The sequence below is a fragment of the Hippopotamus amphibius genome, chromosome 3, assembly GCF_030028045.1.
Source record: "Hippopotamus amphibius kiboko isolate mHipAmp2 chromosome 3, mHipAmp2.hap2, whole genome shotgun sequence".
Taxonomy (NCBI): Eukaryota; Metazoa; Chordata; class Mammalia; order Artiodactyla; family Hippopotamidae; genus Hippopotamus; species Hippopotamus amphibius.
The window spans coordinates 25845107-25871233 of NC_080188.1; the positions used below are offsets into that span (position 1 = coordinate 25845107).

At 37.1% G+C, this 26127-nt stretch overlaps 2 protein-coding genes across 4 annotated transcripts in view; one reads left to right on the top strand and one right to left on the bottom strand.

Annotated features, from left to right (window-relative positions):
• The window catches only part of ATP10D (ATPase phospholipid transporting 10D (putative)), a 109766-nt gene extending 101199 nt beyond the window's left edge, over positions 1-8567 (top strand). For 2 of the 3 annotated variants that reach the window (XM_057725826.1, XM_057725827.1), the window contains 2 exons: positions 2602-2789; positions 5945-8567. In XM_057725826.1, coding sequence (XP_057581809.1) covers positions 2602-2789; positions 5945-6242 — 486 coding nt within the window. In that variant the 3' untranslated portion in view covers positions 6243-8567. Of the gene's footprint in view, positions 1-2601; positions 2790-3101; positions 3304-5944 lie in introns of all 3 variants that reach the window. The other variant, XR_009052511.1, reaches the window with a different exon arrangement.
• A 1886-nt stretch (positions 8568-10453) lies between these two features.
• The window catches only part of CORIN (corin, serine peptidase), a 205138-nt gene continuing 189464 nt past the window's right edge, over positions 10454-26127 (bottom strand). The window contains exon 21 of the mRNA XM_057726907.1: positions 10454-10636. Within this exon, the coding sequence (XP_057582890.1) occupies positions 10454-10636 (183 nt within the window). The remainder of the gene's footprint in view (positions 10637-26127) is intronic.

Sequence of the window (26127 nt, forward strand, 5' to 3'; positions counted from 1 at the left end):
AGGTGGGGGTGGGAAAGGGGAAGCTGGGATGAAGTGAGAGAGTAGTACTGACATATATACACTACCAACTGTAAAACAGATAGCTAGTGGGAAGCTGCTGCATAACACAGGGAGATCAACTCAATGATAGGTGATGACTTAGAGGGCTGGGATAGGGAGGGTGGGAGGGCGTTGCGGGAGGGAGGGGATACGGAGATATATGTATAAATACAGCTGATTTACTTTGTTGTACAGCAAAAACTGACAAGTGTAAAGCAATCATATTCCAATAAAGAACTTAAAAAAAATAGGGTGGGGCTTCCTAGGTGGCACAGTGGTTAAGAATCCGCCTGCCAATGCAGGGGACACAGGTTCGATCCCTGCTCCAGGAAGATCCCACATGCCGCACAGCAGCTAACCCCATGTGCCACAACTATTGAGCCTCTGCTCTAGAGCCCGTGAGCCACAACTATTGAGCCCATGTGCAACAACTACTGAAGCCCATGCGCCACAACAAGAGAAGCTACAGCAATGAGTAGCCCCCACTCACTGCAACTAGAGAAAGCCCGCGAGCAGCAACAAAGACCCAACACAGCCAATATATAAATTTATAAAAAAAAAAAACCCAAAAAACAAACAAAACAGTAAAAACATATTGAAGAATCATGGTAAAACAAACACAAAAATCCTGAGGATCCAGAGTGGCTCCAGAGATCCAGGGAACAGAGACTAATGGATAGGCTTGTCGGGCTGGTACTCTGGTCTGAATTGGCTCCAGTCATCTTCTCCCTGCTCTTGCCTCATTCACTGTGCTCTAGGTTCAGTCCCTGGTGACAGAATTCTGTTTCCTTAGCTCCAGTCCTCGGCTTTGGTGAGAGGAGAAATATTTTGCCAGGACTGCCCGTAATGGTGGGTGTCTGCACTACATGAAGGAGAGTGAAAGCTAGGTGCCAAGAACAGTGACGACTCCATAAGGGATGCATCATTAAAGAATTGTTTCTCACACCACAGGAGGCTAAAGCTCATGGCCCCCGAAGGTCTGTTGTCAGTAAGAGTCAGTCATTCTGAGGATGTGAATTGCTTTCCTTCAGTCTTGCTCACCATCTCTTTTTTTACCTCTCCTACCTCCCTGCCAGTTTTTACCCAGCGTCCCTTGACTTCAACTGCATCCATTTATTTAAATGGGTCAACTCCATCACATCACATCTCGCTTGCCAAGAGCACTTCTTAAGGAAAAAAAAAAATAGGGCTCAGGAGGAAGGAAGAACACTGGAGAAAGAGAAAAATCATTGTTTTGGAGGCATAAGGATCTTAATCGAGGATTGAGCCAACATTCTCTGAGCATTTTGTGCATGTTTGCAAAATATGAGCAATCTTTGTGACTCTTGTGAAGATATCTGCCTTGGGAAAATACTTTGCAAGGTTAAGAGGAAATAGAGAAAATTGGATCTCGTTTGAGAATTATAGCCCTAGAAAGTAAAAATGATTAATAAAAGCAGTCTTCCCCCCGAAGAGTAATATATACCAGCACGGTACACACAACGATTTTAGGTGGGACTGTGCACTGTATTAAATAACACTACTACATAACGTGAAGGTGATTCTCTTTCATACTCCAGATTATGTCAAAGATGAAGTCTCTTTGGGGCCATTATGTTTTACCACAATAATTCTTGCTAATTTCACTTTGTAAGAAAGATAGATCAGACCCCAGACTCTACACTATTATGACAGGTAATGCTAACATTACATTTAAGGTAGTGATCTGCTTTTCTTTCTAAGTAAAGTTACTTAATAAAATAGCCAGTTTACAGAAAAATATTAAGAAACTAAATAATGCAAGCTCTATGTAGACATGAAGGTGGATAGATTATAGTGTGATACACAGAGATTAATTTCTTGCTCATGTAAAGTTACTAAGGTTCCAGACAGCCCTAGAGCAGTTGTCCTCTGAGGGGTGGCTCAGTGACCCAAGCTGTGTCTCATAGCTGTACCGCCTGGAATTATCGGCAAGATGAACTTCTTGGTCAAACGTGGAAGGAAAAGAGACAGTATGGAAGATGGTACACCAGCTCTTCCATGCTTCTAACCGGAAAGTTTTGCACATCCCTTCCATTCACATTTCATTGGTTAAAGCAAAACAAGTGGCCATGCTTAATTTCAAGGGGGTGGGGAAGTGCAATTCTCCCAAATGCTTATTAGAGGAAGGGAATGAGAATGTTGGTGAGCAAGAGTAATGTCTACCACCTACTTAAATGGATAAAGTTTGAGGTTCACTGGATTAAGGTATTATCTTAAAGAAGAAAGAGACCAGTAAGTGACTATGTGGAAAAATAAGGAGAAAATCCTAACACCTCATGGAGCATGGACAATGCTAAATAAACCAGTCATCCCCGTTACTTTTTGGTACTTGACTTAGTTTTATACCACTTAAATAGTGATACGAGCTATTCACCAAAGATGCTCTTGCCTTCTCGCTTCAATATTTTGTGTTCTGTTCACTAAGGTTTGTGACCCCATTCACCCACTGCTTAGACATGATGTCTCTTCAACAGAGCAGATTTTGCCAGGCTGCAAAACTATCAGTGTGTGTTCATTTCCCCTGCTGCTCTTGTCTTGCAGACTTGGATCCACATGTTGGTCATCGTTGGAAGCATCTTGTCTTATTTTTTCTTTGCCTTGGCTTTTGGAGCCGTGTGTGTAACTTGCAACCCACCATCCAACCCCTACTGGATTATGCAGGAGCACATGCTGGATCCAGTGTTCTACTTAGTTTGTGTTCTCACAACCTGTGTTGCTCTACTGCCCAGGTATGGTATTTGTTTTATCATCAAGAGAGAAAGTGAAATCATAGGCTTAGAATTCTTCAAGCAACTACTAAGAATAGATGATAGACCATCCTGTTTAGCAGTGGAAAAGTCAGTCTGTGTACTAGTTAAAATCTTGGTTTTAACTCTTGCTAGGGAACAAAAGCGGCTTAAACAAATGAAAAGATTTATTTCTCTCTCAAGGAAGATTCTAGTCTGGTTGATAGTCCACAGGGACAGGGCAGGTTTGCTTCAGAGAGTTATCTGAGGACCTAGATCCTTTCCTTTGCTCTTTTTCTTCTGCTCTCTCCCTAGGGCATTGCCCTCATCTGCATGACTGAAGATGACTCATCACTAGCACATCCAGGTCCTGGGTCCCTGCATCTCTGCCTGCAGGAGGGAGAAAGAGAAGACAGAGGGCATGCAGCTTTCCAGCTTTCCTCTTTTTTATTTTTTGTATTGTCATGCCCCAGATGTAGTACACATCATTGCTTATATGCCATTAACTAGAAGCTAGGTATGTAGACTGAGTGGCTAAAATCTGGGAGATTCTGAAAAGAAGAATGGGTACTGAGGGACATGTAGTAGTCTCTACTATAATCTATAAACACTGATAACTTACCTTCCTTCTCTGACTTCAGTTACTTTCCCATTTTAGTTTAACTTGATTTCTCATATTGTATGAGATGGAAATGGCTAAGAAGTATGCATGGGTTTTTAATCTACAGAATTCTTGAACTCTTTAGAGCTCTTCCCCTTTATAGTTTTATAAAATCTGTTTAGCTGAAAACACTATAGCAAATAGCTGTTCTACCTTTTTAAACATGATATGAACATCAAATGGTGATTTCATATTATTCCCTGACAGGGTTGACAAATTGGCTCACATGCCAAATCTGACCCACTGCCTGTTTTCGTAAACTTTTATTGGAACATAGACATACTAATTTAAATATTGTCTATGGCTGCTTTTGCACTGCAACAGCAAAGTTGAATAGTTCCAACAGAGACTATTTGGCTCATAAAGCCTGAGATATTAGCATCTGGTCCATTGGACAAAAGTTTGCCGACCCCAGTCTATAACCCCATCATAAGGCACGATGGACACCAACCCTTTGTGGCTGATAGACCTCCCCTCTAGAAATGCGTAAGAAAAACCCACTGGAGTCATTCTGTGGTGGTTACAGTTGTATACTTAACAATATCACTGGTAAACTGAGATGCTTCTGTAGTGCTCACTGTTATTACCAGCTTTCAGATTAAAAACCGACAAAATGAACTTGCAGAATTTATGAAGAAAGTTACTTTAAAGTTATAGCCTGAATATTTTCTTCAAGAGCATTAACAATGTAATTTTATCTAATGTTATTGTGGTAATCTGAAAAAAATGACCCTCTAAAATACATCCATGTCCTAATGCCTGGAACCAGAAGAATGCTTTATGTATGTATGTATGTATGTATGTGTGTATGTATGTGTGTGTGTGGCTCTCTATATATTTACTTACATAGCAAAAACAAGGAAATTGCAGGTGTGATTAAGTTAAGGATCTTGCAAGGTGGAGATTATCTGACTGGGCTCTAAATGCCCTCACAAGTGTCCTTATAAGAGAGAGGCAGGGGTACATTTGACACAGAGGAGGAGAAAGCACTTTGATCATGGTAGCAGAGATCTCTTGGTCACAAACCAAGGAATGTCCACAGCCACTGGAAACCAGAAGAGTTAAGGAATGAGTTCTCCCCTGGAGTCTCCAGAGGGAGCATGGCCTTTCCAACACCTTGATTTTGTTTCACTGAAACTGATTTCAGAATTTTTGGCTTTCAGAACTGTGATAGAATAAGGTTTTGTGGTTCTAAGCCAGCACATTTATGTAATTTGTTACAGCAGCCATAGGAAACTTAATAAGGACTTTGGTATCAGGAAGGTGGGTGCGGTTGTAACACATACCTAAAAATGTGAAATAGGTTTTGAAATTAGATGATGGGCAGAGCCTGGAAGAATTTTGAGGCACATTAAAGAAACATACTAGGCTCCCTTAAACAGACTGTCAACAGAAGTATGGACATTAAAGTGCCTGCTGGTGAAAATTCCGAAGAAAGTAGGAAGCATGGGCAGAGACAGTCATATCATCTCAGAAAATACATAAGTTGTCATAAATAGGATGTTGCTAGAAATATGAACATTAAAGGCACTGCAGGTGAGGTCTCAGAAGGAAATGAGAAACATGTTATTGGAAATTGGAGGAAAGGGGATCTTTGCAATACAGTGTCAAAACACATAGCTTAATTGTGTTCTGCTGTTATGTAGAAAGCAAAATTTGTAAGTGATCAACTTGGATATTTAGCTGAGGAGTTTTCTAAGCAAAATTTTGAAGATTTGGTTTGGTTTCTACTTGCTGCTTATAGAAAAATGTGAGAGAAAAGAGACTGAGGGAAGTACTATTAAGTCCAAAGGAATTAGATTTAGAAAATTCTCAACCTATTCAGATTTCAAATTTACTAAAATTAGGAGACTGGCTGTTGGGAGTATGCTCTAGAGAGAAGGCCAAGAGTGTGGCTGGACAGCCTTTGCTAGCGCTGAAGAGATTAGGTGTATGCCTCAACCATCCTCTCAACCATCTCAGCAGTCACCAAGGAAGGAGATGGGATATACAGGAAAGATCTGTGGAGGACTCTCTTATCTAATAGCATAAATACCTGTAATATACACTGGAGACTTACAAGGTTTTTGAGAATGCTATAGCAGCATAAATACTATCAGCTTGGACTGAAAGGGCCAAGTTTGTGGTAATTGGTTACAATAGCCATAGGAAACTAATAGCTAGCATTTTAAAAAATACTTACTGTGTGCCAATGCTTTGCCTGCTTTATATATATTATTTCATTTAACTTAACATTAAGCCTGTAGCACTATTGGTATTTCTACTTTTCAACATTTTATTTTTTATTTACTTGACAATCAGGAACTCACTATTTTCTCAGTGCTTTACAGATATTAATTTAATATTGTTATTATCTCCATTTTATAATTCACTTACTCTCCCCCTTTACCACAATAGGGGCCACCAGACCCTTTTACTTCTTCTAATTGGTGAGTATTTTTTGTGTCCCATAATGCATTTGAGATGAATGTAATTCTCTGATGCTTTTTGTAACTAGGTTTATATACCGAGTTCTTCAGGGATCCCTGTTTCCATCTCCAATTCTGAGAGCAAAACACTTTGACAGACTGCCTGCAAAGGAGAGGACTGAAGCTCTCAAGAAGTGGAGAGAGGCTGGAAAAATGGATCAATTGACATCTAAGTACTCTGACCACTCAGTTGTTAAGTCAGAGAGAATAACCATTTCCGATCCTTCGGCTGTCTTTGCAGTGAGGTTGGCAACTTCTTGTGCTATTGAGCAAGGAAACTTAACTGTATGTGAAACTGCTTTAGACTCAGACTATTCTGAAAACTAAGACCTCAGGGATGGCTGGACCCTCAAAGGATTAAAAAAGCAGAATGCCCTCCTCGGACCTGCAAGTAGTCCTTCAGGTTTGGAAGAGGGACTTTGAAGAGGCTCCTCTACCAAGCCAGCATGACTTGGATCTTTCCTTAAGGGACAAGCACATTTCACTAGGCTTGGAATAGCCAACGTAATGACCTTTACTGTATGCATGTAGATACATTTGTAAAGGAAATTAGAGTTTGACCTGGACAGCGTTTAGAGAAGTGAAATATTTAATTCAAAATCAAATGCTTTTATGAAACTTTTTGGATTTTGTAAAAGCATTTTAATTGTTCTAGAAATGCAAATATTTTCAAGGGAATTCATGTGAGACATATATTTATTTTACTATCTGCTCATTTCAGTGTTGTCTTGAGGTGGAAGCCTTCACTGGGAAGGCGCAGCAGGGATGCCAGGGTTCCATGGAGATGTGTCTTCTCTCCGCCTCCAGTCATCAGAAGACTTTTTATAAGGTCTGCCTCCGTGTAGATGTTGTCAATTGGGAAACAGAGGCCATAGGTAAGGAATGCAGAATCAGCTGAGTCTAGGGCCCCTTTGGCAATTTCCCGTATTCTGAAACTGACAATAATCCAATCAAAATGAGACAATCAGTTTCAAAACAGTCTTCAGGAGACCATTTGAGGGTTTATAGTCTTTACAATACCATACAACATTTCTGGTGTTGCAACCTCTAAAAATGAGATATTATGAACTGACACTAATACAGGTGGTTCTCAGGAGGATTCCATGAGGTTCATAGATTTGTTTTTTAATACATTTGAGGACAAGAATGTCAATATCAATGTAACTGCTATTACAAATCATGTATGCTGGTTTTAGTTGGAACAAAGAAATTAGTTTCTACCAAAACTGCCAGGTATTATTATAAGATCATGTATTCTTGTTGAGTTCTTTTAAAATTCTGTATCTGTTCATCTGAAAATTGTCCGCCACCCAGAACTTCCTTCATGAAATCTCCATGCTAATGTTCCAGGTCTATAACAAGCTCTCCTTAATGACTATTCAGCTGTTCTGCTCACGGCTTAATCCTCTACCTGCTGCCTCCTGTCCTGGTCTGACATTTTTTGTAGCCTTCTGATAATATTGCAAATGATATTTTATACAGACATTTTGATTTGAATATTCAAAATCTCACATGGCTCATGGAGGTAGCTTTCTGCTTTTTTAGAATTTTTTAAAAAATAAATTGTTTAATAAATAACATACGAAAAGCTGTCATCACTCCTATAGATACTCACCAAATCCAACAGTAATTGGTACCAGAACTTAGAAAAAAAAATCCCAAAGCATATCCTTTACTAGAATATTGTTTTGACCTTTTCTTATATCAGTGATGTCATATCATCTGTTATCCTCATAGCAGCTGGCCTTCATTCCTTGAGATCATCATCTTCTAATAAATAAAAATTTAGAGATGTATTCACTTGTAAATAAAAAAGTAGAATCTAAGGATAAAAAAAGTGAGTCCAAAAGACTAAGAAAAAGTCAGTCTCCAAGATGTAAAGTATCTGTATGTGTGAATAGAAGAAAATCTTGAGTCTTCATGTTATGGGTCCACAATCTCTTATCCACAGTTCTACAATCCCAAGAACTCTGAAAACTGAAAAAGTTTTCATATATTAGGCACAAATTCAATGATTTAACATATGTAAGGCTATTTATTTAATGTAATTATTCATATATTTTGCCACAAAAATATTAATAGATTTTATTACTAGGTGCTAAACATTTTTTTTAATATATATATATTTTTTTGGCTGCATTGGGTCTTTGTTGCTGTGCGTGGGCTTTCTCTATTTGTGGCGAGTGGGGGCTACTCTTCCTTGTGTTGTGTGGGCTTCTCATTGCAGTGGCTTCTCTTGTTGCGGAGCACGGGCTCTAGATGCGCAGATTTCGGTATTGTAGCATGCAGGCTTAGTAGTTGCAGCACGTGGGCTTAGTTGCTCTGCAGACTGTGGGATCTTCCCAGACCAGGGATTGAACCCGTGTCGCCTGCGTTGGCAGGTAGATTCTTACTATTGCGCCACCAGGGAAGTCATGATGCTTTTACAATTTTTTTAAATTCTGGATTCTGAAACACATTTGGCCCTCAGGTGAGAGAGATTTGGGATCTGTATGAAGCCTTTAAAGGATCTCATTTACAATAACTCTTTACAAGAAGTTGCCCAAGCTGATCTGGTCTGTTGCATTTCGGTATACAGCATATTTCACCAAATTTGGTGGAGCCCAAAACTGCTCCTAGTAGCCAAAAAAAAAAAAAAAAAAAAATTAACAATATACATTTGTGATGTAATTTTACCCCAAAAAGATTTATAAAAGAATTGGATCAGATTTCCAAAATGTGCTGTAGACACAAAAGCGCTCTTACCAGGGCTAAAGTTCTCCTTGGACACTCAGTGAGTGATTTGAGACTATTATCAACCTCTCATCTGACTAATCAAAGAGCCATCTGCCATCTAAAATAAAAGCACATGTTCCTGTGGGAGTGAGACATAAGGCAAGTAAATTTTAATTGGTGGGAAGCTGGGTGCCGACTCTAATAGTAGGAGACACGATTTTCTGGGGCTTGCTCCATGTTTTACATCCATAAAAAAATGTTGTACCATTTTATTTGTATTAAGGGTTATTTAAAATAAGTACAGTATATATATTTCACTCAACATAAGTTGAGCATAAGCTGTTACATTATGTACCTATAACTACAACAAAACTAACATGTGTTCTTAAACTTTCGTACAGTTGTTACCACATTTCACTTGCTGGATTTTACATTCTAAATAGGTTTCCACAAACCACAGAACAAGAGATGAATAATGTGGAAAGTGTCAAGACAGCTTTCTCACACACATAGAAAAGAGTACAAAAAGACGTATAAAATGGCAGGTAGTCTCTGGGGAATGCTGGGGCAGTCCAGGTTGCTGGTGGAGGGAATCCTACTTGTTCAAAAGGTATTTGGATGTTGCAAAATAGATGTCTGGCTAATTTAATTAGGTGCATGTGAAGATTTGTGTTTTGAAGCTTTTTAGTGGGGGAAAAAATACTTTAACCACTAACTACTTCAAAATTGATGTGTGTAAAGTGGCCTAGTACTTAAAAGCATCTTTAAATTTTTGTTTTAATTATCAATGAGAAGAAATGGCAACACCAGATATTAAACATCTTTCAAGGAAGATTGTAAAATGTTTTTCTCCATGCAGAGTTTTACTGTGCTTTCAGATATATTTTACTGTGACTTTATTGGTATGGATGTACACAGGAAAACTGGAAAATAATGAGGTGTAGGGTGCAATTTAATTTTCTTTTTAAAAAATTGCATCTCTCCACTCTAAAGCAAATCCTCCTTTAGCAAAGTTTAATCTCAACTTCATTGTCACATAGGCAGAACGAAATATTTCCCACAAATATTTTTCTAATTATTGAAATCTCAATCGGCTAATACACAGTGAACAAACCCCAGCTCTAGGGAGGTTCAATGGAGACTTTTCTATAAAATCACAACCTTGCTTTAAATTGAGAATGGGCAGTCCATTCATATCAAGTGCTAATATTGACATCTAAAGAGCTTTGTGCTCGATGTGATTTGCTATTTCAGCTACCAAATGGATGCTCTGTCTTTCATAAGTTCTCAGAATTATGCAGACTTTAGAAGACTAATAATAAATAACTTAAGCATGTAAATCATCTTGGCTTTTAATAAATCAAAAGCAAGTCTCCAATGTTAATATTGAAATTTGCCACTATGCTATTGAGCTTGAGAAACAAAAGCTGGCAAAAATTAGCCTGCATCTCAATGTCCTTTTTGTGACTGGACAAAAGGGACCCTTCTCTAACCTGTTACCCTAGTGCCCACACTCTTCTCTTTCCAGAGTTGATCATTTCATGTTACGGTCAAGGTTAGGCCTGCCCAGCAAAAGAACAAAGTCAGTTTTGCTTTGTTTTTTAAAAAACTTTCATTCAATTTGAAGTAAGAGAAAAATAGAATTGGGAAAAAAAAAGCTACATAAAATAAGACCAAGACAAACATGAATATGTGCAGTGCACTGTGGAGCCTCCCTGTCCATGAAAAGTGCTTCTGTACAGCTCTCTGCAGGAAGTCCTCCACCGTCGAGAAGGCTATTTTCTTTGAGTGTCGCTGGTAAAAGTCTCTGATCATCTTTGGAATTAGTATAGGAGAAAGGTGTGGATGTATATTTGTCTTTCAATCCATTTGACAAAGTATGTCACGTTACTGTAAACTCCAGGCCCCAGGACTTTGGAAAAGCAGACGGAGCCCCATGAAGTTAAGCCAAATAATGTCCACCGTCCTCCAGGCTGCTCGCAAACCAGAGGCCCGCCACTGTCACCCTATAATGAAGAGCAGTGGATATTAGTCACTGGTATGTCAGAGATCTCACATTGTCCATGCTCTCCTGAGGGTAAAATAAAGCCAAACCCAGCTTAACCAATATCCTGGAGAATTTCAACCAAGCTCTCATGGTCAGCCTGTGAAGGGAACACACTTTCGACTATATAAACAGAACTTTCAAATGAACATTTTAAATCTTCATCTTTAAAAGAATAGAGATGGCTTGGGAAAGGACTATATTCTTTTTTCCCATGAAATCACAGGACTTTTTGTCATTTCCTGCACTTAATCAAAATATTTCAAACTTTTTTTTAATTTAGCATATCAGAGCTGTCTCTCATAATTGATCTCAGTCTTTAATTTTGATCCATTTTATAAATGTAGAGCGTACGCAAGATGGAACATGTAAGGATAGTTTTCCCACAAAAAAAAGTGCTAGAAAAATATTCTAAAGTAACTCACTTTCAAGATTCTTGCTATGTGAATGAATGCATTAAGTAAAACACACTCAGGAACCACTTACTGTGTTTAATAGAAGACATTAGCATGCTTGCATAGAAAATACAATATAAGAATTAACTACAGTAAAATGTGTTATTTATTTATAACCTATATTTTGTTTCACATGCTTAGAGATTTTCATTCTTGATATTTAGGTGTTGCAGGTGAGTTTTACTCAGTTTTTTTGTCCGCATATAATTAACATACACTATGGCTTTAAAAACACTCATGTTTGCTACATCTGAAAGGAGAGGGGTGTATTCTGCATGGCTTTAAAAGAGAAGGATCGATACCCTAGAAAGTAAGTATGTGGACTCATGGCAGAAATTTACAAATACTCCTTGCCCTGCAAGAATTTCAAACTTGTAAGTATATCTATGGTCCTCCCACTTGGTAATGTTGAGGAATAATAGAAACCATGTTTACTGATGCTCTCCTAAACAATTTCCCTATATTAGTTCATTTCATCCTCATGGAATCCCTACAGGTTAATAATAATCATTATTATAATTATTTACATGTTATTACTTATAACAATTATAATTATTATATATTTAATTTTATATCTGTTTTGGAGATAATAAAACTGAAGCACAGTTTTATAACTTGTCCATTAGCAGAGCTAGGATTTAAACCCAGGCAGTCTGGCACATGACTCCAACTTTATAATTACCAGGCTATCTTGTTTCTTAGATACTGCTATTAAAGCAAAATTAACTTTATGCTTGTGCTGTATGCTTTTGTACAAGTGGTGATATTTTTTCTTAATTGAAGTTTAGTTGATTTACAACATTGTTTTAGTTTCAGGTGTACAGCAAAATGATTCAGTTACATATTTTTTCAGATTATTTGCCATTATAGGCTATTACAAGATATTGAATATAGTTCCCTGTGCTATACAGTAAATCCTTGTTTATCTACTTTATGTATAGTAGTTTGTATCTGTTAATGCCATATTCCTAATTTATCCCTCCCCTCTCCCTTTGGAAACTATAAGTTTGTTTTCTGTCTGTTAGCCTGTTTCTGTTTTGTATATGCGAGGGTAAGTCAAAAATTGTACATACTCCGGTTATGTTAAAACTTCTATAAATTCCACAGCCAGAGTGCAGATAATTTTTAACTCACCCTCATAGGTTCGTTTGTATTATTTTTTAGATTTCACATATAAGTGATATCATATAATATTTATCTTTCTCTGACTTCACTGATTATAATATTCTCTAGGTCCACCCATGTTGCTGCAAACGGAATTATTTCATTCTTTCTTACGGCTGAGTAATATTCCATTGTACCACACCTTCTTAAGCCAATTGTGTTGATGAGCACTTGGATTATTTCCATATCTTAGCTATTATAAATAGTGCTGCTATGAAAAATGGGGTGCATATATCTTTTTGAATTAGAGTTTTCATCTTCTCTCAATATATGCCTAGGAGTGGGATTGCTGGATCTGTTTTTAGTTTTTTAAGGAACCTCCATACTATTCTCCATAGTGGCTGTATCAATTTACATTCCTACTAACAGTGTAGAAGGGTTCCCTTTTCTCCACACCCTCTCCAGCTTTTATTATTTGCAGACTTTCTGATGATGGCCATTCTGACCGATGTGAGGTGATACCTCCTTGTGGTTATGATTTGCATTTCCCTAATAATTAGTGATGTTAAGCATCTTTTCACATACCTGTTGGCCATTGGTATGTCTTCTTTGGAAAAAATGTCTATTTAGGTCTTCTGTCCATTGGGTTGTTTGTTTTTTCAATATTGAGTTGTATGAGCTGTTTGTATATTTTGGATATTAACCTCTTGTCAGTCACATCATTTGCAAATATTTTCTCCCATTCTGTAGGTTGTCTTTTTGTTGATGGTTTCCTTTGATGTGCAAAAGGTTTTAAGTTTGATTAGGTCCCATTAGTTTATTTTTGTTTTTATTTCTTTTGCCTTGGGAGGCTAATCTAAGAAAATATTGCTATGATTTATGGCAGAGAATGTTTTGCCTATGTAATCTTCTAGGAGTTTTATGGTATGTCTTACATGTAGGTCTTTAAATCACTTTGAATTTATTTTTCCATAAGGTATGAGGTAGTGTTCTAATTTCATTGATTTACATGTAGTTTTGTCCAGCTTTCCCAACACTACTTTTTGAAGAGATTATTTTTTCTTCATTGTGTTCTTGCCTCCTTTGTCATAGATTAATTGACTGTAAATGTTTGGGTTTATTTCTGGGCTCTCTATTCTGTTCCATTGATCCATATGTCTGTTTTTGTGCCAATATCATGCTATTTTGATTACTGTAGCTTTGTAGTATAGTCTGAAGTCTAGAAGGGTTATGCCCCCAAGCTTTGTTCTTTTTCCCCAGGATTGCTGTGGCAATTCTGGGTCTTTTGTGGTTCCACATAAATTTTAGGATTATTTATTCTAGTTCTGTGAAAAAAATGTCATGGGTATTTTGACAGGGATACATTAAATTTGTAGATTGCTTTGGGTAGTATGGCCAGTTTAACAATACTAATTCTTCCAATCCAAGAGCATGAGATATCTTTCCATTTCCTTGAATCATCTTCAGTTTCCTTTACAATGTTTTATAGTTTTTAGTATAAAGGTCTTTAACCTCCTTGGTTAAGTTTATTCCTAGGTATTTTTTTACGTGATTTTAAAAAGGATTTTTAAATTTCCTCTTTCTGATATTTCATTGTTAGTGCAAAGAAATGCAACAGATTTCTATATATTAGTCTTGTATTCTGCTACATTGCTGAATTCATTTATTAGTCTTTATATAGAGAATCCTAAGAGAATTCCACACAGAGTATCATGTCATCTGCACATAGTGACAGTTTTATCTCTTTCCTTACAATTTGGATACTTTTTATGAGGGTGAGTCAAAAATTATCTGCACTCTGGCTGTAGAATTTATTTTAATTAACTTTTAGAAAAGAAAAATACATCATTTTTCAACATAATCTCCTTGCTTTTCAATACACTCTGTCCATCTGTCAACAAGCTTTCATATTGCCTCATTAAAAAACTTTTTAGGCTGAGCTGTGAACCATGAATGCACTACTGTCTTCACTTCATCAGAAGTGAATCTTCGTCCTTGTAGGGCTGCTTTCAGGGGACCAAACAGGTGAAAGTCTGATGGAACAAGATCAGGACTATGGGGAGGATGCTTTAACACCTCAACAGGACGTTTTTGCAGAGTGTCAACAGTGTGGGCAGAAGTGTGCAGACATGCATTGCCATGCAAGATCACAACACCCTTGGATAGCAGCCCTCTGCATTTAATTTGAAGTTTAGGCTTCAGCTCTTCAATAAGCTTCTCACTGTAATGAGCACTGTTGATTACTGAACCATTTTCCTGATAATGTTCCAACACTCGCCCTTGAGAATCCCAGAAAACTGTAAGCATCAATTTTCCAGCTGATGGTTGACTTTTGAACTTTTTCTTGGTCAACAATTGAGGATGTTTCTATTCCATACTCTGCTGTTTACTCTCAGGCTTGTAGTGGTGAATCCATGTGTCATCACCAGTAATGATTCTCTTTAAGAAACTTTTGGGCTTCCTAGGTGGTGCAGTAGTTAAGAATCTGCCTGCAAATGCAGGGGACACGGGTTCGAGCCCTGCCCCAGGAAGATCCCACATGCCATGGAGCAACTAAGCCTGTGCACCACAACTACTGAGCCTGCGCTTTAGAGCCCGTGAGCCACAACTATTGAGCCCATGTGCTGCAACTACTGAAGCCCACGTGCCTAGAGCCCGTGCTCTGCAACAAGAGAAGCCACAGCAATGAGGAGCCCACGCACTGCAATGAAGAGCAGGCCCCGCTACTGTCCGCAACTACAGAAAGCCCGCGAGCAGCAAAAAGGACCAAACACAGCCAATAAAATAAATAAATAAATAAATAAATAAATAAATAAATAAATAAATAAATTTATTAAAAAAAAAAAAAAACTTTCACCTTCCCTAGTGTATCAGTTCAAATTTTGTTTGCAGATATCCAAAGCTTCTGTTTATGCTCTTCCATGAGTTGTTTCAGTACCCATCCCACACAAACTTTTCAAAACCTAAGTCTGTCGTGGATTACTTCATTTTGAGATGTTAAAGCACCCTCCCTATAGTCCTGATCTTGCTCCATTGGACTTTCACCTGTTTGATCCCCTGAAAGCAGCCCTACGAGGATGAAGATTCACTTATGATGAAGAAGTGAAGACAGCATTTGTGGCTCACAGTTCAGCCTAAAACATTTTTTAATGTGGGAATACAAAAGCTTGTTGGACACAGTCTATTGAAAAGCAAGGGGATTAAGTTGAAAAATGATACTTGTCTTTTCTAAAAGTTAATTAAATTTTACAGCCAGAGTACAGATAATTTTTGACTCACCCTCATATTTCTTTTTATTGTCTGATTGCTGTGGCTAGGACTTCCAATACTGTGTTGAATAGAAGTGGTGAGAGTGGGCACCCTTATCATTTTCTTGAGTTTAGCAGGAAGGTTTTCAGCTTTTCACCATTGAGTATTATGTTGGCTGTAGGTTTGTCACAAATGGCTTTTATTATGTTGAGATATGCTCCTTCTATACCCACTTTGGTGAGAATTTTTATCATGAATGGATGTTGAATTTTGTCAAAGGTTTTCTCTGCATCTGTTGAGATGATCATATCTTTTGTCTTTCCTTTTATTAATGTGGCACAATACATTGATACATTTATCCATGTTGAACCATCCTTGCAACCCTGGAATGAATCCAACTTAATCATGGTGTATGATCCTTTTTATGTATTGTTGGGTTCAGTTAGCTAATATTTTGTTGAGGATTTTTCCATCTATATATATCAAATATGTTGACCCATAATTTTCTTTTTTTATAGTGTCTTTGGTTTTGGTATCAGGGTGATGGTGGCTTCATGGAATAACTCTGGGAGTGTTTCCTCCTTTTTAATTTTTTGGAATAGTTTGAGAAGGATAGGAATAAGTTTTTCTTTGTACGTCTGGTAGAATTCCCCAGTGAAGCCATCAGGTCCTGGACTTTTGTTTGCAGGGAGTGTTTGGTGTTTTGTTTTCATTTTTGTTTTGTTTTGTTTTACAGATTCTATTTCACTTACAGTGATCAATCTGTTCAAATTATGTTTCTTCTTGATTCAGTTTTGGTAGGCTGTATGTTTCTGGAAACTTGTCCATTTCTTCTGGATTGTCTAATTTGTTGGCATATAACTTTTCATAGTATTCTTTTATTATTTTTTGTATTTCTATGGTATTGTTATTTCTCCTCTTTCATTTCTTATTTTGTTTATTTGGATCCTCTCTGATTTATTCTTGGTGGGCCTGGCTAGAAGTTTGTTGATTTTATCTTTTCAAAACACCTGGTCTTGGTTTTATTGACCTTTTCTATTGTTTTTTAACCTCTATTTTATTTATTTCCTCTGTAATCTTTATTATTTCTTTCCTTCTGCTGACCATGGATTTTGTTTGTTCTTTTTCTAATTCATTTAGGTAGTAGGTCAGGTTTTTTGAGATGTTTATCTCTTGAGGAAGGCCTATTGCTATGAACTTCCCTATTAGAACTGCTTTTGCTGCATTCCATAGATTTTGTAAGGTTTTGTTCTCATTTTTGTTTGTCTTGAGATATTTTCTGAGTTTGTATTTGGTTTTATCATTGATCCATTGGTGTTTTAGTAGCATCTTGTTTAGTCTCCATGTGTTCATTCTTTTCCCGTTTTTCTTTCTGTGGTAGTTTCATACCATTGTGGTCAGTAAAAAAAAATGCTTGAAATGATTTCTATCCTCTTAAATTCCCTGAGGCTAGTTTTGGGACCTAGTATGTGGTCTGTCCTGGAGAATGTTCCATGTGCACTTGGAAACAATGTGTATTCTATTTCTTTGTTTGGATGTAGCATCCTGTAGGTATCAATTAAATATAACTGTATATTGTGTCATTTAGGACCTCTGTTGCCTTACTTTCTGTCTGGATGGCCTGTCCATTGATGTCACTGGGGAGATGATAAAGTCTCCTACTATTATTGTATTCCTGTCAACTTCTCCCTATGTGTCTATTAGTGTTTCTTTTATATATTTAGGTGTTTCTATATTGGGTGCATATATGTTAATCAGTATAATAGCCTCTTTTTGTATTGATCCCTTTATCATACAGTGCCCCTTTGTCTTTTAAAGGCTACTTTATCTGATATGACAATATCCCTGCTTTCTTATTGTTTCCATTTTTATGAAATATTTTTCCATCCCCTCACTTTTAGCCTGTGTTTGTCTTTCACCCTAAAGTGAGATTTTTTTAGGCAGCATATTGTAGGGTCTTGTTTTTTATTCAATCTGACTTTTGATTGGAGCCTTTGTTCGATTGACATTTAAAGTAATAATTGACATGGGAGGAGACAGGATGGCAGAGTAGAACTTAAGCTCACCTCCTCTCACAAAAACACCAAAATCACAACTGCTGAACAACCATCAACAAAAAATACTGAAACCTACCAAAAAAAGATACTCTACATCCAAAGACAAATAGGAAGCCACAACAAGATGGTAGGAGGGGTGCATTTGTGATCAAATCAACTCCCATACCCACTGAGTGAGTGACCCAAAAACTGGAAAATAATTATATCATGGAGGTTCTCTCACAGGAGTGAGAGTTCTGAGGCCCATGTTAGGCATCCCAGTCTGCAGATCTTGCATCTGGAGGAGGAGCCCCCAGGGCATTTGGCTTTGAAGGCCAGTGGGGCTTGAGTGCAGGAGCTCCACAGGGCTGGGGGAAAGAGAGACTTCACTCTTGGAGGACACACAAGGTTTCATGTGCACTGGGACCCATGGCAGAGAGGAGACTCTATAGGAGCCTGGGCCAGGCTTACCTGCGGGTCTTGGAGGGTCTCCTGGGGAAGTGAGGGTCAGCTGTGGCTCACTGGGGGCAAGGACACTGGTGGCAGAGCCCCCAGGGAGTACTCACTGGCATAAGCTCTCCTGGAGGTCAACATTTTGGCACCGAGACCTGCTCCCCCAACAGTCTGCAGGCTCCAGTGTTGGGATGCCTCATGCCAAACAACACAGCCCCACTTAGGACAGGCTGACTAAAGTCATCCTGAATGCACAGCTGCCTCTAAACACACCCCTTGAAACAGCCTGCCAACCAGTGGGACAAGAACCAGGCCAGGAAGTCTGCAGAAGCCACTGGACAAACCTCATCCACTGGGGGCAGACACCAGAAGCAAAAGGAACTACAGACCTGCAGCCTGAGAAATGAAGACCACAAACACAGAAAGGTAGACAAAATGAGATGGCAGAGAAATACGTTCCAGATGAAGGAACAAGATAATAAAACCCCAGAAGAACAAGTAGGTGAAATGGAGACAGGCAATCTGCCTGAAAAAGTATTCAGAGAAATGGTAGTAAAGTTATCCAAGATTTGGAAAAATAATGGAGTCAGAGCCCAAGAAGATATAAGAAATGATTAACAAAGAGCTAGGAGATTTAAAGAGCAAACAGAGATGAGCAATACAATAATTGAAATGAAAAATACACCAGAAGAAATCAATAGTAGAATAAATGAGGCAGGAGAATGAATAAGTGAGCTGGAAGACAGATTGGTGGAAATCACTGCTGCATTACAGAGTAAAGAAAAAAGAAATGAGGACAGTCTAAGAGACCTCTGAGATATTAAATGCACTAACATTTGCATTATAGGAGTCCCAGAAGGAGACGAGAATGAGAACAGGCCTGAAAAAATATTTGAAGAGACAATAGCCAAAAATTTCCCTAACATAGGAAAGGAAACATGTACTGAAGTTCAGGAAGCACAGAGTGCAGAGTGCAATCCAGGATAAACCCAAGGAGGAACATGCCAAGACACATATCAATCAAATTGTCAAAAACTAAAGAGAAAATATTAAAAGCAACAGATAACATACAAGGAAATCTTCATATACTTATCAGTTGATTTTTTTAGCAGAAACTGCAGGCCAGAGGGGGGTAGTATGATATATTTCAAGTGATGACCTACAACCAAGAATACTCTACCCAGCAAGGCTCTTGTTCAGATTTGATGGAGTAATCAAAAGCTTTACAGACAAGCAAAAGCTAAGAGAATTCACCACTGAACCAGCTTTACAACAAAATGCTAAAGGAACTTCTCTAGGCAGAAAAGGCCACAATTAGAAACAAGAAAATTACGAATGGCAAAGCTCACCAGTAAAGGTAAACATACAGTAAAGGTAGGAAATCATCCACATACAGATGTGGTATCAAAACCAGTAATCGTGAGACAAGGAGAATACAAATGTAGGATATTGTTAATGGATATGAAATGAAGAGACCAGCATCTTAAATCAATCTTGTGTACATATAGACTGTTATATCAAAAATCTCATGGTTGATTCAAAAGGATACATGCACCCCAGTGTTCATTGAAGCCCTGTTTACAATAGTCAAGACATGGAAGCAAACTAAATGTCCATCAACAGATGAATGGATAAAGAAGATGTGGCACATATATGAGATGGAATATTACTCAGCCATAAGAAGGAATGAAATTGAGTTATTTGTAGTGAGGTGGATGGACCTAGAGTCTGTCATACGGAGAGAAGTAAGCCAGAAAGAGAAAAACAAATACTGTATGCTAACTCATGTATATGGAATCTAAAATAATGGTACTGATGAGCCCATTGACAGGGCAAGAACAAAGATGCAGATGTAGAGAACGGACTTGAGGACACAGGGTGGGAGGGTGAAGGGGAAGCTGGGATGAAGTGAGAGAGCAGCATTGACATATATACACTACCAAATGTAAAATAGCTAGTGAGAAGCTACTGCATAACACAGGAAGATCAACTTGATGATGGGTGATGACTTAGAGGGCTGGGATAGGAAGGGTGGGAGGAAGTTGAGGGAGGGAGGGGATATGGGGATATATGTATAAATACAGCTGATTCACTTTGTTGTACAGCAAAAACTGGCACAACAGTGTAAAGCAATTATATTCCAATAAAAAGCTTAAAAAAAAAAAGACCCTCATGGTAACCACAAACCTCATCATAACCACAAACGAAAAATCTACAGTAGATAGACACACAAAAATAAAAGCAATCCAAACACAATTCTAAAGATAGTCACCAAATTACAAGAGAAGAGAACAAAAGAGGAAGGGAAGAAAAAAGACCTACAAAAACAAATCCTAAACAATTAAGAAAATGGCAATAAGAACATACATATTGATAATTATCTTAAATGTAAGTGGATTAAAATGCTCCAACCAAAAAACATAGACTGGCTGAATGGATACAAAAAGAAAACCTGAACATATGCTGTCTACAAGAGACCCACTTCAGATCTAGGGCGAGATACAGAATGAAAGTCAGGGGATGGAAAAAGGTATTCCATGCAAATGGAAATCAAAAGCTAGAGTAGCAATACTCATATCAGACAAAATAAACTTTAAAGACTGTTACAAGAGACAAAGAAGGACACTACAAAATGATCAAGGGATCAATCCAAGAAGAAGATATAACAATTATAAATATGTATGCACCCAACATAGGAGCACCTTAATATACAAGGCAAATGCTAACAGTCATAAGAGAAGAAATCAACAGTAACACAATAATAGTGGGGGACTTTAACATCTCACTTACATCAATGGACAGATCACCCAGACAGAAAATCAATAAGGGAACACAGGCCTTAAATAACACCTTAGATCAGATGGACTTAATTGATATTTATAGAACATTCCATCTGAAAGCACCAGAATAACACTTTCTTCTCAAGTGCACATAGAACATTCTCCAGGATAGATCACATGCTGGGCAACAAAGCAAACCTAGGTAAATTTAAGAAAATTGAAATTATATCAAGCATCTCTTTTGACCACAACGCTATGAGATTAGATATCAACTATAAGGAAAAAGCTGTAAAAAACACAAACACGTGGAGGCTAAACAATACATTACTTAACAACCAATAGATCACTTAAGAAATCAACTAGGAAATCAAAAAATACCTAAAGAAAAGTGAAAAGTAAAACATAATGATCCAAAACCTTTGGGGTGCAGCAAAAGCATTTCTAAGAGGGAAGTTTATAGCAATACGATCTTACCTCAGGAAACAAGAAAAATCTCAAATAAGCAACCTAACCTTGCACCAAAAGCAACTAGAAAAAGACAAACTCAAAGTTAGTAGAAGGAAAGAAATCATAAAGATCAGAGCAGAAATAAATGAAATAGAGATGAATAAAATAATAGAAAAGATCAATGAAACTAAAAGCTGGTTCTTTGAAAAGATAAAATTGATAAACCTTTAGCTACACTCATAAGAAAAAAAAGGTAAGGGGCTCAAATCAATAAAACTAGAAATGAAAAAGGAGAAGTTACATTGGGCACCACAGAAATACAAAGGATCATAAGAAACTACTACAAAAAACTATATGCCAACAAAATGGACAACCTAGAAGAAATGGACAAATTCTTAGAAAGTTACAATCTTCCAAGAGTGAACCAGGAAGAAATAGAAAATATGAATTTCAGTACTTGTGATTGGTCTATTCAAACTGTGATTAAAAAACTCCCAACAAACAAAAGCCCAGGAGCAGATGGCTTCACAGGCAAATTCTATCAAATGTTTAGAGAAGAGTTAACACCTATCCTGAAACTATTCCAAAAAATTGCAGAGGAAGGAACATTCCTAAATTTAATCTATGAGGTCACCATCACCCTGACACCAAAACTAGACAAAGATACAAACAAACAAACACGGAAATTACAGGCCAGTACCACTAAACATAGGCCCAAAAACACTCAACAAAATACTAGCAGACCAAATCCAACAATACATTAAAAGGATCATATACCATGATCAAGTGGGATTTATCCCAGGAAATTAAGATTTTTTAATATTCACAAATCGATCCGTGTGATACACTACAATAACAAATTGAAGAATAAAAATCATATGATCATCTCAATAGGTGCAGAAAAATCTTTTGACAAAATTCTACACCCATTTAAGATAATAAAAAAAAAACCTCCAGAAAGTGGGCATAGAGTGAACATAACATAATAAAGGCCACATATGACAAACCCACATCTAACATCATACTCAGCAGTGAAATGCTGAAAGCATTTCCTCTTAGATCAGGAACAAGACAAGGATGTCTGCTCATGCCACTTATACTCAATATAGTTTTGGAAGTCCTAGCAATGGCAATAAGGAGAAGAAAAAGAAATAAAAGGAATCCAAATTGGAAAAGAAGTAGAACTATCACTGTTTGCAGATCACATAATAATTATACATAGAAAACTCTAAAGCTGCTACCAGAAACCACTAGAGCTCATCGATGAATTCGGTAAAGTTTCAGGATACAAAATTAATACACAGAAATCTGCTGAATTTCTATACACTAACAATGAAAGGTCAGAAAGAGAAATTAAGGAAACAATCCCATTTACCACTGAGTCAAAAAGAAAAAAAACCTAGGAATAAACTTACCTAAGGAGACAAAAACCTGTACTCAGAAAACTGTAAGATGATGAAAGAAATCAAAGATGACACAAATAGATGTTTTTGGATTCGAAGAATCAATGTCGTTAAAATGACCAGACTATCCAAGGCAGTCTACAGATTCAATGCAATCCCAATCAAATTACCAATGCCATTTTTCACAGAATTAGAACAAAAAATCTTAAAATTTGTATGGAAACACAAAAGGCCCCAAATAGCCAAAGCAATCTTAAGAAAGAAAAACATCTGCAGGAATTATGCTTCTTCATTTCAGAATATCCTATAAAGCTACAGTAATCAAAACAGTATGGTACTGGCACAAAGGCAGACTTATAGATCAATGGAACAGGAGAGAAAGCCCAGAAGTAAATCCATGCACCTATGGTCAGTTAATATATGACAAGGAAGCAAGAGTGTACAATGGAGAAAAGACAGCCTCTTCAATAAGTGGTGCTGGGAAAACTGGACCGCTACATTTAAAAGAATGAAATTAGAACATTCTCTAACACCACACACAAAAATAAACTCAAAAAGGATTAAAGACCTAAATGTAAGACTGGATATTACAAAACTCTTAGAGGAAAACATAGGCAGAACAGTGACATAAATCACAGCAATATGTTTTTGAATCCACCTCCTAGAATAATGAAAATTTAAAAAATTAACAAATAAGACCTAATTAAACTTAAAAGCTTTTGCACAGTAAAGGAAAGCATCAACAAAACAAAACAAAAATCTACAGAATGGAAGAAAATATTTGCAAACAATGTGACCAATAAGGCATTAATCTCCAAAATATACCAACAGCTTATGTGGCTCAATATTAAAAAAACACCCCAATCAAAAAATGCACAGAAGATCTAAATAGACATTTCTCCAAAAAGATGTACAGATGGCTAAAAAGCACATGAAAAGATGCTCAACATTACTAATTATTAGAAAAATGCAAATCAAAACTACAGTGAAGTATAACCTCACACTGGTCAGAATGGCCATCATCAAAAACAATAACTGGAGAGGGTGTGGAGAAAAGGGAACTCTTCTACACTGCTGGTGGTAATACAAATTGGTACAACCACTATGGAGAACAGTATTGGGGTTCCTTAAAAAACTGAAAATAGAGCTACCATATGATCCAGCAATTCCACTCCTGGGCATATATCTAAAGAAAACCATAATTTGAAAAAATACATGCACCCCAGTGTTCACTGTGGCACTATTTACAATAGGCAAGACACTGAAGCAACCTAAATGCCACTGACAGAGGAATGCATAAAGAAGATGTGGTACATGTATACAATGGAATATTGCTCAGCCATTAAAAAGAATGAAATAAAGCCATTTGCAGCAACATGGATAAGCCTAGAGATTATCATGCTAAGTGAAGTAGGTCAGAGAAAGACAAATATCATATGATATCACATATTTGAATCTAAAAAGATGATACAAATGAAATTATTTACAAAACAGAAATAGACCCACAGACTTAGAAAACAAACTTATGGTTACCGAAGGGGAAAGGTTGTGGGGGTGGACAAATTAGGAGTTTGGAATTAACATACACTGTATAAAACAGATCACCAACAAGGACCTACTGTAGCACAGGGAGCTCTACTCAATATTCTGTAATAACCTATATGGGAAAAGAATCTGAAAAAGAATGGACATACAAATATGTATAACTTAACCACTTTGATGTCAACCTGAAACTAACATAACATGGTAAGTCAACTATACTCCAATATACAATAAAAATTAAATTAAAACAAATAATTATTGATAGGTATGTACTTATTGCCATTTTAAACCTTGTTTTCCAGTAGTTTTTGTAGTTCTTCCTTGTTCATTTCTTCTTATTTTTCCTTTTGTGGTCTGATGATTTGTAGTATGCTTGAGTTCCTTTCTTTCTGGTTTTTGTGAACCTATTGTGTGTTTTTGATTTGTGATTACTAGAGTTCAAGTATGTTGACCCATTACTGTATCTACTTGCTTTAAACTTATAGTCATACAAGTTCAAACACGTTCTAAAAGATTTACATTTTTATACTCCACTCTCCCAAGTTTTGTGATTTTTGATGTTCTACTTTACATCTTCATGCTTATTTGTTTGCTGTTAATTGTAGTTATAATCCCTTTCACAAAAAACTTTTTTTTTTTTTTTTGCTTTTTAATCTCTGTACTGGCCTATTTAAGTGATCTTCAATCCTTTTACATATTTGTTTCTCCTACTGTGATTTTCCCTTTCCAATAGATTCTTGCTTCTTTTCTATTTAGCGAAGACCCTTCAATATTTCTTTTAGGGTAGGTTTAGTGTTGCTCAATTCTTTTAGTTTTTTCTTGTCTGAGAAATTCTTTATTTCTCAATCTATTCTAAATGATAATCTTGCTGGGTAGGTTGCAGGTTTTTCCCTTCCAGGACTTTGAATATATCATGTCACTTCCTAGCAGTGGTGATCTTTGCATTCATAACTTTTCAATGCCATAAACCTAACTAATAAGCACAGATCTTGCAAGAGGCTGACTAAATTGTTCTGTCTGAAAGCCTAATTGATTTTTAAGCAAAATTTACTGGAAACATTTTTATTAAACATATTTCACAAATTTTTTCATCTCCTCTTATATACAAGAAATACTAAGATACTGACGTATTTAGGTTGAGCTACTTATACCAGAGAGTGATTAAAATGGGACATGTTTACAGGTCAGCATCTCTACACTTCCAGATCAGAAACTTAGCCCCATAATTATTTAGCATCTAATTTTTGCAAGATTCTGTGCTAAGGTCTACACAAGTAAAGAGCTATTTTTGTCCCCAAGGGGCCAAAAAGTCCACTTGGGTAATGAGAAAAACTTAACATGAAAGCAAAATCTAAGGGCTATAAATAAAGGAGTCTTCAAAGGAATGAGTGATTACTTCCAGTTGGAGGGGAACACAGGGTTCCCTTAAGAGTGGGTTTTGAGCTAGGCTGAGTGAGGTAGGTAGATGTTTGTTAGATGGAAAACAAGAGGGGAAGAAGCAGCAATTCAAAAGGAAAGGTGGATACAGCTAAAAGCACAATCTGTCTGGTCTTTTTGGTCATCTTTTCCTCTTCATAATACTGGGCTTTAGGCCAAAGTTTGAATTTGGTTTCAATACTGAGTTCCATGATTTCTAGACCTTAACAGAGGACCCATGGCTTCCAATGTGTCCTGTTGATGCAATTAAGGAAGATAATGAGAGGTTCTGGTGCATAATCTTGCTCCAGACTTGCTAAAAGGTAACTTTTGTTTGTTTTATGTTTTGTTTTCTACCTCAGGTTGTGTTAGAGAGCATCTGGTATGCATTTAAGATACCCACAGTGTGGAATTCCCACCACTAAAGAAGTCGGGGATCACTTGGGTCCTAGATAAAGGAAAATACCCTGTGAATAAATATTTGGCAACAAATTATTTTCAGAAAATGTTCCCAAAGGGCCACACATGAATAATAATGAGCTCATATGGACCCACTGAACCTATGGCT